Source organism: Anopheles arabiensis, chromosome 2 (genome assembly GCF_016920715.1).
Source record: "Anopheles arabiensis isolate DONGOLA chromosome 2, AaraD3, whole genome shotgun sequence".
In the NCBI taxonomy this organism is placed as follows: Eukaryota; Metazoa; Arthropoda; class Insecta; order Diptera; family Culicidae; genus Anopheles; species Anopheles arabiensis.
In genome coordinates, this window is record NC_053517.1 from 95,838,951 (window position 1) to 95,858,418 (window position 19,468).

Genomic DNA, 19,468 nt, shown 5'->3' on the forward strand with positions numbered 1-19,468 from the left:
TGTTGTGTGGTGTGGGATTGCATTTATGAAATGAATTGGTTCCGTGTCATAAGGTGGATAAGGGAAAGGTGATAAAGCTCCAGATACCGAAATTAAATACCGTCACGCTCGGCTTACCTGTGCCACGAGTGCCTGTACGTCGCCTAGTCTAGTGATTTCTTCTGAGGTAATTTTTTCACGCTTCGGTGGCTTAACGTAGTATTGTCGATCGTTCAAATGCAACCTGGAGGGGACAAAACGAGAAGAAAAAAAAAGAAATATAAATTTTAGAGTTAAATAAGGCTTTTTTGTCTATCCATTGCTCCATTAACCATTCCTGGGGAGCAAAAAAGACACTTGTTGTTCTTGCTCATCCTCAAGTTCCTACCCCAACGTAAACCTAAAAATAAATCCGATTAAATTGAGCATCCGCCCATAATGATTTCTGATTGATCTCAAGCAAGCAGGAAAGAAGAACACAACGGTGGCTGCCGAACGTCGCCCAGCGCATCCTCCACCACCACAAAAGAAAGTGAGAAACGTATTTAACCTTGTTCAACAACGTTTCCCACTCTCTAAAACGTGCACAGCATCACACATATCCTCGCAGCTTTTGTTCAATGTTTTTTGTTAAATACTTCCTTCACGAGCAACCGGGCGCCTCCATGTACAGCAGCAGCAGCAGCAGCTACACAACACGTGCCTGTTTTCTCCCATTAAAGTATACATTTCCTGTACAAAATAAAAACAAAACAAGAGGGAACACCACTCTAATCGGTCCTTTGGTAGCCCGCTTTTCACATCAATTTCCTATTTCGATGCGAACATCAGGTGCGGGATGTTCTTTTCCGCCGCTCTGGCGCGCTTCTCTTGCCTCCCCCCCCCCCATCCAAGGGGAGGGAAACTTTTCATTTTCCTTCCGATCTCGCTCGCATACCGGCACACACACACACACACACACACACACACACACACACACACACACAAATTGTCAGTTTTGGAATACGGTGGGAACTTGCTTTTGTGCGGAAGGAAATCCGCTCAATTCACCTGTTCAATCAACCCATAAGAGCGAAAGAAAAAAATGTGGAGGGAACACTGAGGGGGAATTATTTAGAATGTGATGTTTTGTGTGAGTGTGTGTGTTGTTGGTGGTATTATTCTTCCTCTAATTCTTGCCGTGCCTCAACGGTATGTATTTTGCGGCTTTTTGAAAAGGATGTTCAAACGATCAAACGGAAGTGTGTGTGTGTCGATTGGAATTTCCACATTGCTGGTGTGTGAGAAAAGTTCGGTTGGTTCTGGGCGGTGCGGGTTTTTGGAATTTTGGGAAACGGTTTGTGGCATAGTGTGTAGTACAGAAACTCTCACCGGGAACGAGGGAAACAATTTATTCAATAAAATTCCATTGAATTATGGGTAAAAGTGGCAGCGAATATTTTATTGAAGCATTGTAATACGTATAGAAGAGCACGATAACATGTATTGAGGCTAAATAGGCTGAAGTTATGAGTAAAATAACTTTAGAAGAGTTGCGAAAGGAACAGTTGTACCATCATTTTCTTGTAAGTTAAGGGATAAATTGCATACACAATTTGTATTAAAAACAATAACTAATAATTAATAGAATTTATTATTGTAATACACAAACATTGTTTTACCTTTTTTTAAATTATTGCTTTAAATTCAACAGTTTAGTTGAAAGTCATATTAAATATAAAATTTGAACCAACAATCATCATATACAAAATAAATCAATACCAAATATTTTCACAAAATGACTTTTCTTCTGAATAACAAAAAAACACACCTCATATGACACTCGTTTAATGTTTAATGTAATTAAACGACTGTTAATTACATACGCCAACTAAAAGCTTCAATGAATGATTAATCACTTACAGCTCCCAAACGCTCTGGTTGCACCGCAGCAGCATCCAAAGTGCTCCTCCATTCTAAACGTGCGACTAACTCCAGGACCACAATCTCATCCGCCTGAAAGCTTGCGCTTGCAAAATTCACTTAAAGACGCTTCTGCGGTTTGCACCTCTTACAAACAAACGACCGTCATCGATTGAAGCGTCGCTCAGAAGCAGGAAGGAAAGCGCGTTTCGATTTGCATGCACCTCAAGCTAACCCCCATTCATTCGGTGAGTAATTATTCGGCCATATGTGTGGTGGTGGTTGAGCAACCGCACACTGACTTCTTAAAACCACTTGATCTCGGCCACCGGTCCCGGTCGAACGGTTCGGGTCGAAGATTTATGAAGCAATTTTAAGCTACCGTGTGTGTGTGTGTAAGTCTACGTGGCATGGAGAAGAGAATTTATTTCACAGCAGGTTGGCACTATCTTTTTCCGAACCTTCACGTTTGCCACCCTTTTTTTTGTTGGTGGGAGAAAAACAGCACGTTTAACGCCCGAAGAGCAATAGATTCTGACTGCGAATCGGGTTTTTTGGGATTTGTGCAAAATCCTGCCAGCCAGTGGTGGTTGTGCCAGCTGAAGATTTCACCCGAGGGATCGTCGTCGTCGTCTTCTACACCGCGAGGACATGTAATCGATCAACCGGACTGGATTTAATGGTACGGGAAAGTGTGAAGCTGAACGGACAGTGAGAATGGGCAAAAAAAGTAATAAAGTGAAAGATTAGCCAGTGCAGTTGACAGGTAATTAATGTAATGCCCTACTACACCGGCGTCCGACTGGAGTTGATTGAAAGTGGCTCGCAGGAAGATGGTTATTCGGATGAGTGGTAAACAGTGTTATAGGTACAACGGAAAAAAGAAATCCCCGGTACATACGAGGGTCAATTGTAGAGGATGATTGATGGCAAAGTGGATGATATTACAGGCACTTTTGTTAAAAGCTTTGCTTGCTTTTTGGGGGGAAAGATCTTGATTTGTTTGGCATTTTCACAATTACTTAGCAGTACTTGAGTATGTTGTTCATTAGCTATCCACACATCTCTTTGCTTTGTGTACAGCAAGTGAGAGAAAAAATCCATTTTCTATAAATAAAATAGAGCATAATGAAAACGCCAAACACATGCAAACAATAAAACAATTTATTTTACAATTGCTGTTAAATCAAAACCAGCAATAGAGGGATTGTTTGCGCTTATTTACTGTGCTGCTATTGACCAACAATAAGCCAGCAGTACTTGTTTTCCCCCTAGAGAAACACCAACACTATAGATTGGTATTATTAATTACATTCCTTTTTGTAAGAGCCAGCTGTCCACACAAGCACGAGCCAAAGCTCGTGGGAGAAATAGGGCGATAAATTATAACAATCAAGCCTATGACCATGAATCGGCACAACCCGCGGGCTCTTCCCCCCTATACGTACGTATGTGAGGTTGGCGGAAAAGTACATCGCTAGCCAGTCCCCAGACCCAGTACAGCCCCAATGAAAACTCCCTCCCACGGACGGATTGCAAAACTAATTTCAGCGCTCGATCGACTCGCACACGATAAGAGCGATACGACGACAACGCCCGCCGAAAGAACAAGTGCAAATAGAAACCCATGGAAAATGTTGCTGATATAATCCTGCCGGAGTGGTTATTGGGCGATGATTTTGCCAACGGGGTTGGGATAAATATAACCTCGTGATTATGCCCCCGTGGGTGGCATACACACACAAAGCGTGGCGGTGGAAGCTCCCACACAACCCCGGGGCGGCGATGGATTTTCATCTCTAAAATCACGAAACGCCGTCTGATTTCGCCCGGAATGAAATTAATCCCTGCCGCAGGCGCATCCCGCTCTCGCTGGGTTAGTAGTGGAGTAGAGCAGAAAAGCAAGAAAAAGCTCCCGACAGCGCGGCGCACAGCAAAACCAACGGCCAAAAACCAACTAACCATCGGGTCCAATCAAAAAACCAATCTGATTTTGACTTTCACTTCCATCCGATTGCTTCTCGCACAGGTGTTGTTGGCCCCGGTTGTTAGGAGGGCCAAAGCAGATAAAGGAAGGAAGGTGGGGAGGTGGTGGGTCATTTGAATGAGGATATTCGGTGCGATTTCGATCGGCGAGGAGAGGTTGAGAGCTGACTGCGAGCGAAATCCAACCCGCCGGTCGGTCATGGTTTGGTGAAGGATGCTAACGGATCGATGGATTTTCTTCGTCCCCCCAAGGGGATGTGAGTGTGTGTGTGTGTCGGTTCCGCTCTGATCTGGGAGGAGTGAAATGAGCAGACGATTTTGCCGCCCATCCACACACACACTCTGTCCACAGGCAAACCACAGGAGAGGCAGAGGATTCACCTGAAGCGAAATGAAATCGAACGAAACGATCGGCCACCGGATTGTGACTGATGGGGAGGGGATGGTATGGTGGGTGATGATGGTGGTATCGATAATTTCTTAACCAAACCAATTTTTTATCGGTCCCTCTGTGTGTCAACCAGAACTGTGTGTGTCTCTCGTTGTGGTGAATTTCGGTTCGTACTGAGGTTGAAGGCGTTTTCAGTGCTCTCAGTTATGGTTGTGGATTGCTAATATTAAATTTAGCATACACGGCGCTATGAAATGGCCCACAATGGTCGCTTGCAAGCATAGCAAGGACCTCTTCTTCTTTGGTTTGGTTTGTTTGCTTGTTTGCCAACCTTTCCGGTGTGATAAAAGATTCACACAGACCACACAGAGAGACTCTTTTGATAGTGTGGTGAATTTATCTACGATGATGTAGCTTGAGACTTTTCCATTGAATTGGGCGGTTATTTGGTCTCGAAGGTATTTATCATTCTTTTCGCAATGATATTGTTAATTCAATAACTGCCCCCCCCCCCCTTAAGCATAAGGTAAACCAAAGGGTTCAGATTAAGTTAAAAGGGTGAGTTTAAAAAAAGAGAACGTTTTTGAATGTGTTGTGCCAATATATATTCTCCTTAAGGCGCTTCGATAGACTCTGTGACATGCCGCTGATGGAGTGGTTAATATCCTTGAAATGCAATTCAAATACAATCGTAGCCGAAAAATTTGTAATCCAAACTCAGCTATTTTAGTTTTTAAAGCATCACTTTTGGTCTTTAATGTATTAATTTTTGTCTCTAAGACATTTTTGACTGCAAGTCAAACGTTTTCTAAAGAACATTTAATATCTGAAATTTAATGTCTGACAGTTTTGGAGTGCAAAAAGTTGGCATTTTCAGGTTTATTTTGATTTATTGAGAATTTAGTCAATTCACGAAATAAAATTTAGTCATAGTTCACGAAAAAAATGATCAAATTACACAGTTTTGTAGAGTTTTTGTGATGTAAAATTACAGTTGTCATACATCTGCTATTTTGTAAAATTATCATGATTCTTACAAGAGTCTAAAATTGAAGCCTTACAGACCAAAACAGGTTCGCTAGAGTCAAAACTTGATGCCTTAGAGCCCAGGTTTAAAGTGCTTTCATGATTAAATGAAATGTATGCTCTTTCAAGTATGAACTTGAAACAGTATTCGCTAAAGTTGCCTCTTTGAATATTGTTTTTATTACAAGCAATGGTTAATAATAAATACCATATAAAATTATAATAAATATTGAGGTTTACGATAAGCCTAGCATTTGTATGTAGCTAAACGAATATCTAAGATCGCCAAGCTGTTGTAATGCCGGATGAGTAAGTAAGTAAGTAATATCTGTATAGTTGCGTCCGGATATTTATATCTATGAATGTGGCACTAAATGTGATAAACTGTTCCTCCTATACGGATTCCACAGTAAAGTAATACGAGTCTTAATGCAACTAAAACAACCAAAAATAAACAACTGTCGATGCGTAAGTCGATGCTATTAATTTCAATTCGATTAAAATGAGATTAATTTGTGTCAACGATTCCGGACACGAATTAAAACGCCTCCCCACGTCAATCTATTTCACTATCGATCTTACCGTGGCACAATTTGACTTCTCTAAACGAATCTATTGTCAAGTGCACTGCACTCCCTTCGCCTGCCACAGTGCTTGGAATAATGAGCGCACTGCAGGCTATCTATCTCTCTCTGTCTTTCACCGGTGTGGAATAAATCTCCTTAATGAAAAGTTCCTTCCTGTGCGCCGTTCTTCACCACGCTGAAGATTGACGACGGACCAGCCGGCAAAGGCAACAAAAGGATGAAAGTTATCTAATTTAATTGCAAATCCTCAACGTCAACTATCTTAAGCCAACTGGCACTTGTTCTGTGCTGCTTCCACTCTTTCTCTTCCTTGCAACCCTCTATTCAAAGAAATGTGAAACCCTCGGCCGCACCGGAAGCAGAAAGATAGTTTCTGATCGGTTGGAAACGATCTGTTGAATATAGATGACGTTGCAAATCGGGCGGTGCAAAGCGAGTGTTCTGTGTCTTCGGCATTCGTTGCTGGTTTGGGTACAACTCGAACCTGATGTTGTAAAAAGCATTTTACAAGAACCCCTTTTTGCCGCAGAGCACGGAGAGCTTTCTTAGCGTTGATAAAACGTTTCCCTTTAGTATTCAATTGCACGAAGACATGAACCAGGGAGCGCTCGGTAGGATTGAAACAAGAAATCGACTGTTAAGGACCACACGACACGACGGCAGCGAAGGAAATTTAATCAAGAAAGTGCATCTTCTGTGTTTAATCGTACAGGAAGGAAGGAAAATGCTTCAGCTACTCAAACTTCCCACCGGTCTAACATTTCCACCGCTTTTTTTTTGTTTCAGGCATGCAAACGATGCCTACCGGATACGGTGCCCGGTCACGGAATACTCTTCTAGTCGCCATTACACTCACCAAAACTCGTCGTCCATCAGGTTCTCGATGGAGCAGGCGGCCGCTATCCGGACGCCTTCGCGATTGAGAATGGCCGCCCGGTCGATGCCACGGTCCTCCACCTTTAGCATGTCGAGAAAGTCGCCTACACAGTGCGTTACCGGTCGCAGCGTAAACTGGCAGCGCTCGTTCCGCGAGGGCAGTGGCACGGTGACGTGGGGCAGTCCGCGATAGTACCGCACGCTTACTTCTGTGGGAGAGAGAGAAAGGGGAAAAAGAGAAGAAAAAAACGGAAACATGTACATGAGAGAAGAATTTAATAAATCGCACACAAGCACACACATACGAGCGCGCAGTAAGTTGGCATTTCCGAGAGTACATTCTGTGGGAAATGCTTCAAAGTTAATAAAAGTGTAGCAGCGGAGCAGAGGTGGAATTTATTCCGATGGCTTTTAATCAGATTTGCGCCATGGCGTTATGTTTGCGACCGTTATGAAGCCATCAGCAGGCAATATTCATCGATTGTATGGCCATCCGGAAGGATGTTTTATGAGAGTGCGTAAGAATTAGGATTATAGTCGAATATTTTATCTAAAAATAGAATGTTTGAAGGTTCGGTCGTGTGTGTTGAACTTTGAAGTTTGGCAGGAGAAAACTCTGTCATACGAATATAACTCCAAAGGATTTGTTTGGTGTGATAAAAGGAAGGCTGAACTGTTGCTGAAGTGTTGTTGGTAATTGAGTTGTGTTTCATGAATCCTTCTTTAAGATTCATTCATATGAATCTTGAGCGATGATTGATTCGAATCTCGAATCACCCATAGCAAGGACTGATAATCCGACTGCTTGGTAGTTGCTAATCAGTCACGAAAGCCTGTAAAGGCCGATAGGTCGTCAAGAAGAAGAATAATGAGCTGAAGGTGGTCTAACTCTATGGATCTTTTGAGATTCAAGGGATCTCTGGAGAGATTCGTGTATCTTTCGAAATCCATGACGCTTTTGAGATTAAAACAATGTTCCGAGATTCATGAATCTGTCGAAGGGAGATTCAGATTCATTGAATGATTTGAAAGATTCACTCAGATTCATGAATCTGAATCAGATACATCCAACACTAGTTAGTAAGGAATCGGTCCTACATATTGCTTTAGACATTAAAACAATACCATTTAAAACGCATAAACCAAAAATATGTAAATTAAAGAAGGTAAACAACACGTTTACTACAACAATCCTACAAACATATTAGTGTATTATATCATTCTGTATAATTATTCAATAAATTAACCCTAAAAAGAAAGTTCAAGCAAAGAGGTTCAGCAATACACAATTTATTCTTCGATTATTGGCTCGTTTGTTAGTTTGAAGCATCGTTTGCTTTCGTTTCCAAAATAAAATGAAATAGAATTCCAATTACTTGAAAAGGCGACGAAAAAAGCAGTTTTTTTTTATTTTCAATCAGTAAACGATATGGTTAAATATCTGATATAGATAATAATATTTCTATAATCTTATAGTTCAAACAAATAGAAAATAATGCAATAGGTGGTCAAATAGAATGTGTCTTACAGGGATTCCCCATGAATTTTTGGCTGTTTTTCTGAATTTTTGTTAGATATTATCCCACGTTTTCCACACAGTTTTTAATCGCACTCCCGTTTTATTGACATTGTAACAACTTTTTGTAGATGAAACAATGTAAAAAAAATTGTATCTAATCACCCACAAAGTTCGGGAAGCATTCCAACATCCTTGAAGAACAATGACCACATCAAACCCTATATTGAAAGGTATATAACCTTTTAAAGAAGAAGCCTTTTAAAGTTATTTCTATTGATAGAATAAATTCCACTCTCTCTCTTTTCTCTTTTCAAATCGTTCATTGTCACCTTTTATCAGTCACTGTTTTTTATAAACAGAAGAAGCAAAGCAAAGCTCTTGTGTCTCGATTTTCTACAAAAAAAAAAAATTGTGTCCTCTGTAGCCTCGCGTGACTGTTGAGAAAATGGATCCTTTGTGTCGTGTTCGCATTCTTCTGCCAACCTTTCGCTCCGTATTTGTTTAAACCCATTTCTTACGCTTGCTTTTGTCGGGCTTCGGTTTGTTCCAGAGGCTGAATGGAAAGAAAATAAAAACCGAGCGAAACTTTTATCCACCTGAAGAATGTGGTCCTCCCTCCCCCCTCGAAACGATGCCATCTTCGTGACATGAGTCATTTTTCATTTTTTTCACCATTGTCCTCGCTGTACACTCCTGTACATTAACCTCCTTTCTTCATTGTCACCTTAGGTCCAGTGCTTCACGAAGAAAGGTAAGTGTTCGTGCAACGAACAAGGAATCAACATTGTGGCATTTTTATTTCTCTTATCGGTCAATCTAATCTTGTGGCTATTCGGCTGATTAGCTCACACGACGAATGGGCTTTTTTCGAGACTGAGGGTGTCTCCAGGGAGGGGGCCCAAAAAAGAGTAGGACACATCAAGCAGCAGCAAAAACTTTTTCCAGCGAAAGCGCAGCCACGCAGACGAAGGTAGGCGACTTTGCTTCGTTATGGTTGAGAGCATTGCTTTGGCCCGGAAAGGACGGTGAAGGGAGAAGGGGCTTCACAAAAGTATAAACATACAGCGAAGAAATAAAACATATTTCCACCAAAACAGTAAAACCGGATCCGACATCCTTTGTCGACTTCTTGCCGCACACGCTCGAGAGACCATGGACCACACCACTACTACTGCTCGGTTAAAACTTTCAGCATTTGATCGCAAAGCGATTATCTCGCATAAATCTCGCCCCTCAACGGAAAGGCTTTCGGGTAATTTCCTTCGTTTGGCCGGGTTTGTAGGTAGTAAGCCGTTTTATAAATTATGTCTTACGGCACATAAATTTTGCCGCTTTCATGATGTAACGATAGGCAGAGCAAACGGCGGCCAGCAATCGATGATGCTGACCGTTCTCAACCCGAAACCGAAGTTCCGAAAAAGGAAAAACTTTTGTGACACGCGAAAAGGAGACCCGAAAGTATATGAATGCAATTACTAAGCAGATAACCGGATTGACGTCCCGGAGTGTGCCTGGGTGCTAGGGACATCGGGCAAAAGCTTACGCTGCGAGTAAATCAACCAAAAGCGAGTGGAGTTAATTAGAGTTGCTGGTGTTTTATTGGTGCGGATGAGCAGGGCGGTAGTGTTGCCGGTGGACCGGGTTTTATCGAGCCAATTAGCAGAGTTGATGAGAGATCTTTCATCATGCATAAATCGATCGGAAAGTAAACATTATGAGGGTACGGTAGAGCATTAGCAGTTGTTCCAATTGACAGAACGAAAGGTCCTTCAAAAAGGAAGTTGTTTTAATGCTTCGAAGTTAGCAAAAACAAAAACATGGAATGGAGGAATGGAGTTTTCCCTCATTACTGTAAGTAAAGGACTCTAAAGGGCTCCTCAATAATGATTTAATGTAGGAAAACTGTACCATTGTAAAATGATTATTTTTTTTTTTATTTGTTAGTTGAACTTCCAGCAAAAAGTCCCATACCAGTTGGCGCATTTTGTTACGTAGAACAAGTTGATATAAATTAGGTCGCGGTTCAGAGACGCGTCGGCCACTAAAACCAACTTATCTGGCACTAAACGAGAATTAAACCGCACATCTGACGGATCTCTTTCGGATTTCTGTTTTGAAAACGGATAAAAGCATTATTTTGCAAAGCTTATGTATGGATACATAAATTTAAAAGGAACTCATCAAATAATTAAAAAATTATAACATAATAAAAACTGAATACAAGTACATAGTTTGCGTCGTTACAGGACATTTTGGAGGGCTGCCAACGTATTTTTGAATGAATGTTGGCAATAGTAAAAAGATCTTTCAAACGCAAATAACTAAAGCAGCACAAGTAAATAAAAAATCCTAATGGTAAAAATATAATTAAAAATGAATGATACATTAAAAGCCAATAAAGGGACAATATGACACAAAGAAAGCCCTGCAAAGAAACCCCAAAAATACAGTCAAAACATAGTCAAAAACAGCACAAAAAAGGCTGTCGCTCTACTCAGCTCCATCTTTCAATTATGTCCCACTAATCGATTTCAGCTTGGCCACATGCCTGCAATTGTAAGCAGCTTCCAGCAGCAGCCAAAAGCGACAAAATACGAACAAGAGAACAAAGACTACTTTCCCTAAGCTCCTGCAGATGCAGATGCGATGGTGAATCAATTGAAGGTTCGCTGAAAATAGAGGAAAAAGCAAAATCCAACCCAGACTGAACGAGCCAAAAAGCAGAAACCTCGCACCGAAACAGAGGACATCGCCGGTTCGATTTTTTGCGCTGCTTGCCCAAGGCCCACTGCCGCCACCAATGCCCGTGTAAGCGTTCCGGGAAAAAGGGGTGTGCAAAGGAAAAAAGAACAACAGACCCTTGCCCGTGCCTAGCGTTTTAGCAAGCTGTGCTTAGACGGCAGGGAACACATAAAAGAAAAGCGCGGAGGACTGCACTCGACGCTTCTGCTCTGTGTTTGGCTCGCCGAAGGTGCGCCACGGCGTGGGCGTTGGCGTGTAAAACATCACCCCATCGACAGCGACTACCGCTTTTCCACGGAGCAAGAGTCAGGGATAAGGGAACCTGGAGCAGTGGGAGAGGAACTGCAGAGGCCGTCTTCATCGTTTCACACCGCTTCTTTGGTCCGCTTCTCTGGTTAGAGGATTTTTCCACCGAAAGAATCTCTCTTGAATGAAGACACAATAAGGGGAAACGGAGAAACACGAAGAGGAGAGGAAGAAACAGGGCCAACGGAACTGGAGCTTGTAAGTTCTTCGGCCGGAGGCCGTGCTGGCCGTCCGTGTGTTTCCCTTTCCGTGTCATGTTTTTCGGTATTATAGCGGCACGGTGGTTATGTTGCGGCACGAACGCTTCCTCCCCGGAAGGCGTTTGGAAACGAGCTGGAAAACGAGCAGCGGTAGCACCGGGATCAGCCACACATGTGTGAAAGAGACGATTTTCTTTTGCGATTTTCCTTCGATCGAGAATGTTCACGTCATTGGGAGAAGAGTAAGACATGAAATGTTCAGAAGAAGAAAGGATGTAAATATTCACGCGGCTTAAGAGCGCTTCTGGGCAGGTGGCAAAAATTGGCCGCTTCATGCCCGGTGGAAGGAAGTGTTTTTCCAGTGCCCACACGAGCAGCCACTCAAACACACCTACACACGCTGCACCAGCTTCCGAAGCTCATATGTTAATTGTTTAGGACCATAGTGGATTCCCCCATCTTTCCCTTCCCACACCAGGACACAGACGTGTGTTTGGCTAAAATTGGAAAAGCATGACGATCGACGTAAAGAGAGAGAGAGAGCGAGAACGTCACAACAGAGACAGAAATGGGCAACAGCATGCAAAATAAACGGTACGAGAGAAAGGCATATATGTTCAATTATTAAATTAGAAAGTATGACACATACACACACTCCCGGCATGGTGATGAAAGCATGAAGTGTGTTAGTGAGGATCGCGCACCAACTCCCCTGGGGGGTGTTGGGTGTAGGTAGTACACTTGTCGATAAAGGGTCGCACAGTTTTAATGAAATTGTTTTCTTCGTGCTGCCTGCCAAGAGAACGTCCCGTAGCGAACGGATGTAGAGCTGCGGGGGAACGATGTGCTCCGAGGAGCGGAGAAGATGTAATAAAATGTTCAAGTTCCACAACACCACATCGGCTTCTTGCAGAGCCGACCGCAAGGCGCAGTGCACAAAAACTAATCGGATAAGCATTCGGGTAAATAATACATTTAGTTTACGAGCCAGGCTGTAACGAGTTGATGAAACAACGCATAGTTTCATTATTTTTACCGCACCGGGCTCGTCATATGCCCCCCCCCCCTCCATTGCGGTGTAGTTGTGATTAGGGACCGGCAATGTGTAGAATGTTTGACAAGATTTCTTACATTTTCAAAACTTGTTGCAAGTAATGATTTATGCGGCAATTAGAAAGTAATTAATTTTAATTTATACATACACGGTAAGTGAAAAGAGGCACAATAAGCACATAGTCAGTAAATAAAAAATAGAGTTAGAAAAAGATAGAAGAAGATAGAAAAGAAGAAATAAATAAGATGTACAAACTAATATAAAGGAAACAGTATCAAAGCTTCATTAGACAATTGAGAGACGAATGAATCAGAGATGCTCAAAGTCTCAATACGCTGAAAAGAAAAACATCCAAGGAAGACTGATAAGACTAAATTACAATAAAACATAACAAATTATTAACTGAATGATAAAAAGACATAAGCAAACTAACAGTTTTTGCTTATAAGCTGCATGTAAAACATCAAAGATAAAAACAAAATGAAGTAAACTGAATATTGCCATAAATATAACATAAAAAAATGTACAATACAAAGAAATACAATTGAATAGAGAATCAAGAATAACAAAATGTAACAAATCTATTACAGTTAGAAACTGTGAAGAAAATTAAAAGAATACGACACCATTAGGTAATGATAATAAAGAATTAAAGAGAAAATGTAAAAAATGTATTAAAGTCACAAAATGTGAAGAACATTGTGATGACATTAGTTAAGCATACATACATTAAAGCAAAACAAATGAATAACTTAAAACACATAATAAAAATGAAACATTTGTTAAAAATAAAACATAACACGAAAAAACATGTAAAAACCATAATAAATGAACCACTGTGAAATTAAACTATTTTGAAGCAATTTACTTGCATATCGTTATGTTGATTAATATGCGCCATTTTGTCATTATTACTTAAATTGAAAGTGTTGATCAAGATGTGCACATAAAGAAAATACCAAAATAATAAATTGCCCCTCATAAATTTCCCCCGTTCTTTGTCTATCGCTCAACAACGGTACCCGCGATAAGCTTCCTTTTTACTGTTAAAAGCCGCCTCCGCGCGGCAGTGTAAAGCTTTGCAACCATAATCAAAATTGCACATTTCCTGCTAATGATTCAATTCCAAACAAAGCTTCCGCTCCAATGGTTGGGGCAACTCCTATGCTAAAACCACCCCGATCCCTTTTCCCCGACCTGGTTCCGGCTCCTATGCTAGAGCTAGAGCACGTGCCGAGCGAGCAACAAATCGGCTTTTCTTCGGTTATTCCAATAACGGACCATTTGCAAAACGGATGTTTGCCCGAATTCATGGCAAAAAGCCCCACCAACAACGAAGCGCGAGTGCAGTTGCAAAACGGCACCGGGAAAAGATGGTTCGTTTTGAAAGGAAAGCAAAACGCAACACCGCCGCGCCACCCCTTAATGCACATCCCTATTAAAACATTATCAGTGCAGTGCGCTCATTACTGGGTGTGTGCTGCACCTCTTTTTTTTGGTTTGCTGTTACAAATTGTAGTGGGATCCAGCTGTGGAAGGGTTTTCCTCCCTAGCGCACAGTTAAAGGTGTATTTGCTAAACGCATCTAGACACACCACCCATACACAGCCAAAGCACACCTGCGTGCTGCGAAAGGCGCGATGCATGCTTGCTTGTATGTTTCTCTCTGCTGGTTGCACTTTGGTGCAACTGTGCACATGCACAACTGCGAAAGCGAGCTGGCAAGAGAAAAACAAAACAAAACAACACGCTACATGGCTGTCTACACAGTCTGCAGGAAGTCCCCCCCTCCCGGTGGAGTGAAATAGACTAACTTACTTCTGCTCCCGCTTTCCACCATTCCACACATCCCGCCCGTTTAATGTGCGCATCGACGATTCAACACCATTCGTGCCAGTAGACCGATACCAATCTTACCCATTCGCAGTAGGGCACTGGTGTGTGTGAGTGTGTTTATTTGATGTTTCGGCCATAACAGCACTGAACGAGATGTGCATGCGCCATACAATACCCTTTCCCAAAACCTCCTTTACAAAAAAAATCATACCAATCCCCTCAGCGTCTGTCGGCTTGCACATCATCTGCTGCAAACTTCACTGGCAGACGAGGCGATAACGAGCACCTTCACCATCCGGTGCCAGAGCATAATATGCTGATATTATCTAGTTAGGATGCATCATCGGTATGCGCATTTGCAAGACCAGACACGACCGAATGCATTTATCCGTTCTTCCGCTTTTGATTGCCGTTCGGTTATGGCCGTTTGAGCTTTGAGTGATAAGAGCCAGCCCCGGCGGGGGAGCTCCCCCAAAGGGTGAAAGAATCGTAACTGGACTTTTATCTGAAGCGCATTGATTGAATGTTTGTTGTATCGAGGAGGTTGGATGGAAGTAACTGTGGTTGTGGTTCCGTTTTTGTATGGTGAGATATGGTTCAGAAAACTGATGGTGGCTGCAGTGAATGTCAACAAACGGAAGGAGCCTAGAACGATAACAATTCTCAATGTTGTACTAGATTCAACATTCAAAGCTCTTGAAATGGAATACTGGTAAATGTTATGCTTCTGCTAGACAATATTCCTTTTGCATTTTAATAATATAGAAAACCTGAACAACATCACAATGCTCAGATGTTGCGAAGTTTATAATTTATATTGACACACAAATGAACTCAGAAGAGGTCTTCTCTTCATAGCTTGTCCTCCAACTCCAAGAGCAGGGTATAAAATATGGGGTATAAATTCAAACAAATGTCTGCCACCCAAACGTCTGCGAGTGAAAAACAATTAATAGTTTAGCACAGAACTGCCGCTCCAGGACATCCGTGGTCCGTGGGTTGAGGAGCAAAAATGGTTTAAGAGGATTTTATCCCAGCAGCGTCAGCTTACCTTGTACGCCTAGCTAGGGAAGGTAAACAATTGCGCTGGAATGCAATTGCTGTGTGTCTCCCCCTTGTTTTCCAAAAGCAACTGGAGCACACACTCAAAACCCTCTCCCTTGAAATTCGCCGAAGGAAGTCACTTCCCAGTGTCCTTGTCCCGGGGCGAGTGGAATAAAATGAAAGTTTTTGTACCTTGCCTGTCAGCACTTGTGTACCTGAAGTGCAGAGCGCTATCGAGAAGTTGAAAATTGAAATACCGGGACAACAACAGCGAACACAACAGCACAATGGATACACAAAAACAGGAGAAGTGTGTGAACAGTTTGCTGTAGTAGTTGATTAAATTGTTGACGAGTTTTTATTGGAGGAGTGGAAAATAAATATTAAACAAACATAATTTATAATCCCTGATTAAAATAATGCAATGTCCCACAAAAAAAAAAGTCTTAATGAATCATAAAAGTTTCTCAAAACATGTTTGTATTTACTTTATATGCACTCGTAAACCCGCATGCATCTCGACTGCCAAGTGAATGACAAATACAGTCCTTTTCCAGAGACAGTATTGTTGGGTAACCGCAAGCATTTGAGTTTGAAGTTTGCCTGCCAAAAGGAACGCTTCTAGCGTACCAACTTCTAGCAGGTTTGGGAGCGTTGCGGTTCTTGTGCGCTACGGTTTGCCAACCTGCATCACTGCAAACGAACCATTCCCTTCACCGAACCGGGCAGATAGCAGGCAGCAGCACAAATAGTCCGGAACGCATCCCGACGATACAATTCCCACACATCCCCTCACCCATTGCATCTAACGGCTCTCAACACGGAGATCCCCCCCCCCCCCATTCGCTCAGAGAGCTCCGGGACGCTCGGTGATGTGGCTACTAATCGTACCGGCAACTGCTAGGCAAGATTTTTACTATCGGAATTTACCGTTCTTTGTGCAGTTTTGTGTGCAGCAGCATCTTATCGTAGGGTGGGAGGGGTGTACACACGGCCCGTCCGTCAGTTGCACTAAATGGTGCTCCGAGCCATTCAAGACTGCGTGTCTGCACCAGATTGCAGTCCAAAAATTCTTGCCGAATAGTTCCATCCCAGAACATCGGGAACCCCTCTCTCCGAAACACGCTGTTTGTGGGGAATGGTGTGGAATGTTTGGCCGTGATTTTGTGAGATTGTTGGTATGAAGAATGGAGTGTTTTGGGGGCATAATTCGGAGGTTGAAATAGTTAGTTTGAGTTATTTTATTTTTGGCCCTGCCAGGTGTGGTCGCCTGTGCCTAATGGGTGGAAAGAATAATTTAACATTGGAATGCTGACACGAAACGTTTCGCGGAACACAATTCTGTTTCATGTTTTAAGGCGTGATTCCAATTTCGAGGCAAGCCAAAATCGGTGTTGAAGTGACTCCAGCTTTACTTGCGGTCGGGGTCTGAAAAATGCCAGTTGTCCTAAATCCGAATAGATTGTGACGACATCGCATTACTGTGGAAGTCATCGAATGACTCTGGATGACTTCGGATGACTCTGGATGACTCTGGATGGATCCACATAACTCCGCATCACTTCGGATAAGGACGGCTGAGTCTAATACAATACGGCAGTACAATAAAATAAAATGGAAAATAAGAATTGAAAGAAACCGCAATTGCAAAACCCAGTATTTCAGCTTCCTCTGAAGTCGTCGTGCATTATTCGGAGTTGATCGGATTCATCTTGAGTCGTTCGAAGTCATCTAGAGTCATCCGAAGTCGACCGGACCCGTTCATAATGGCAGAGGAGGAGTTTAGCTTGGTTTTCATTCGGAATCAGTTTCAGTTTTTCAAACCCAGAATCTGATTGGATTCACGACTCTGCTCCTAATTACACAATATATAATACATCATCTAGTAGATAGTTTTCTATATTTATACTAAGGGTTTAGAATTAATCGTTGTTTTTCCTGACTGTCAAATGACAAACAGTGTTTAACACGTACACAGGACACGGACCAACATGCAGTAATGTATGGACCTCCATTTCATCAAATATAAAAAAACAAAACTAGTAAAATGCTAGGGTCCACGGGCATTTTATATTTCAAAAATAATACAAATTAAAATAGGTTACAATAACATTAGCAAGCCGTCTGAAATTCAATTGACCGTCTACAGGGAAGCACATTCTTGTGGCAAATGCACTGGCACTAAACGAAAGACATTATCCACTTCCCATCTCCGAACAGTAGCACAGCTGCATTACCACCGCGACGACTCTCAGCAGCGGGACAGATCGGAAACCATATTTTAACCAACAAAACCAATTCTCGGAATCCATTTCTCAATAAACCCACCACTCGCTGAATGTCTAATTTATCTCTCTGTCGCTTGCTTTTGTAAAAGTCAGCAGCAGTACCAAGGCAGCAGCAGAACCAGTGTTACCTCCCCGTAGACCGTAACCAGATGATAAGAGTAATACGGAAAAATAATCCAAAATCCGCTGGGCAGATGGCAGATGAAGTGCAGATACACATTTTTCATCCTGCAGTATGTGCAGCCTGTGCAGCTTGTTATGGCAGCAGCTGCAACATTAGCAACCGGTAACAGTAGTGGCTTACTCGTCGTCTTCAGTTACTCGGTCGGTTCAAAAGACAGCCTTGTCTCGCTCTCGTACATCATTATTCTTGCTTTATGGGACGGACCAAACAAAGTACACTTTAAAAAAAGTACACTCGCACAAACACGTACATACGGCAGCAGAAACAAAAATAAACAGGATGCAGTAACCGAAAGCTCGTTTGTTACTTTCGGAAAAGCTACTTCCCGTTTTTGGTAATGCAATCCGCAACGATGGGTGTGTTTTGCTTCCATTACGTTGAGTTCTGTAAATCCACACGATGCCAGACGTAAGAAATGGGATGAAAAGATTTGTTTGATGTAGCAGATTTGACTTAGAAATGGGGTAGGGGTAGCGGATGATAGATGCGCGTCCATTTCTCGAAAAATTTTGTTTAAAAAAGGCATTTTATCTAGATAAGTACATCCAGCACATCGCTACATAGTATCATCGGGAGTTTGTGCTGCCACCGTATTAAGTTACTGCGAAGCTGCAACATACCATAATTAATTAAAACACTTCAATGATTGCTGCCCTTGCATGCATTTCCCAACCGCATCGATAAGCGCTGATGGTTTAAGTGATAATTGAATCATTTGTGCCGTTACAGAGCGCGGGGTTTGGTTCTCGAGCTTCATTAAAACGTCCTTGTGACATCAAGCACACATACAATCGTATATCATAGTCGGATATTGTCACAGTAGGTTGGCGTGACCTGTAATTATACACCCATCATGGCACAAACAAAGAGCGGGAAATTGACCAGCTAATACTGGGGTTGTGTAGTGATTGATTGATAACACTACAACGAGCGCAGTGAAGTGGGCGATTGTGTATAATTAAAGTACAATTTACTGGCCCGTGCAGCATAATTATCTATGTATGAAGGGTTGAACGTTAGAAGGATTCTTATGATGCTCGTTAGAAATCCTATCGTGTGCATCAGTAATCAATCGGCCAACTACAAAACCAGGGTTTAGTATTGATTCTTTAACTCATGTCTCGGCCATCTTCTACTTACGATGGCTATATCCGTTACAAAGCTAGAGTAGAGCCATAAATATTTGATGAAATATTGCAATTCCAAAAACTCCTTAGCAATAACAAAGTTTATCAAACTCCGACTGCACACCGGGGCAGGCTTCCCACATCCTTAAACCGAACCAGCGTAGAATGGCAATCGTAAAATAGTTAAATAGCTTCTTGTCCATCCGTACAAAGAAGATAAAAATTCACCACCCCACAACAGCTAGCCCCACATCTGGCAGTGGATCAAGCGCTCGTGCAACAACTGGCCCTTGAAACGACCAAACAGAGCTCAAGGGTTATCTTGCGCTCGGGAAGGAAGATGCCCTGCCCGGTAAAAAGGCTCCCATCACTGCTGGTACAGTAGCATGCCAACAACTCGCGAAGTCAGCAAACATGACCG

At 42.3% G+C, this 19,468-nt stretch overlaps 1 protein-coding gene across 1 annotated transcript in view; it reads right to left on the reverse strand.

Annotated features, from left to right (window-relative positions):
• LOC120897499 (calcium uniporter protein, mitochondrial) overlaps positions 1-19,468 on the reverse strand; it is a 126,664-nt gene that overhangs the window by 4,370 nt on the left and 102,826 nt on the right. The window contains exons 3-4 of the mRNA XM_040302448.1: positions 6,728-6,956; positions 118-223 (exon numbers count right to left, since the gene is read on the reverse strand). Of these exons, the coding sequence (XP_040158382.1) occupies positions 118-223; positions 6,728-6,956 (335 nt within the window). The remainder of the gene's footprint in view (positions 1-117; positions 224-6,727; positions 6,957-19,468) is intronic.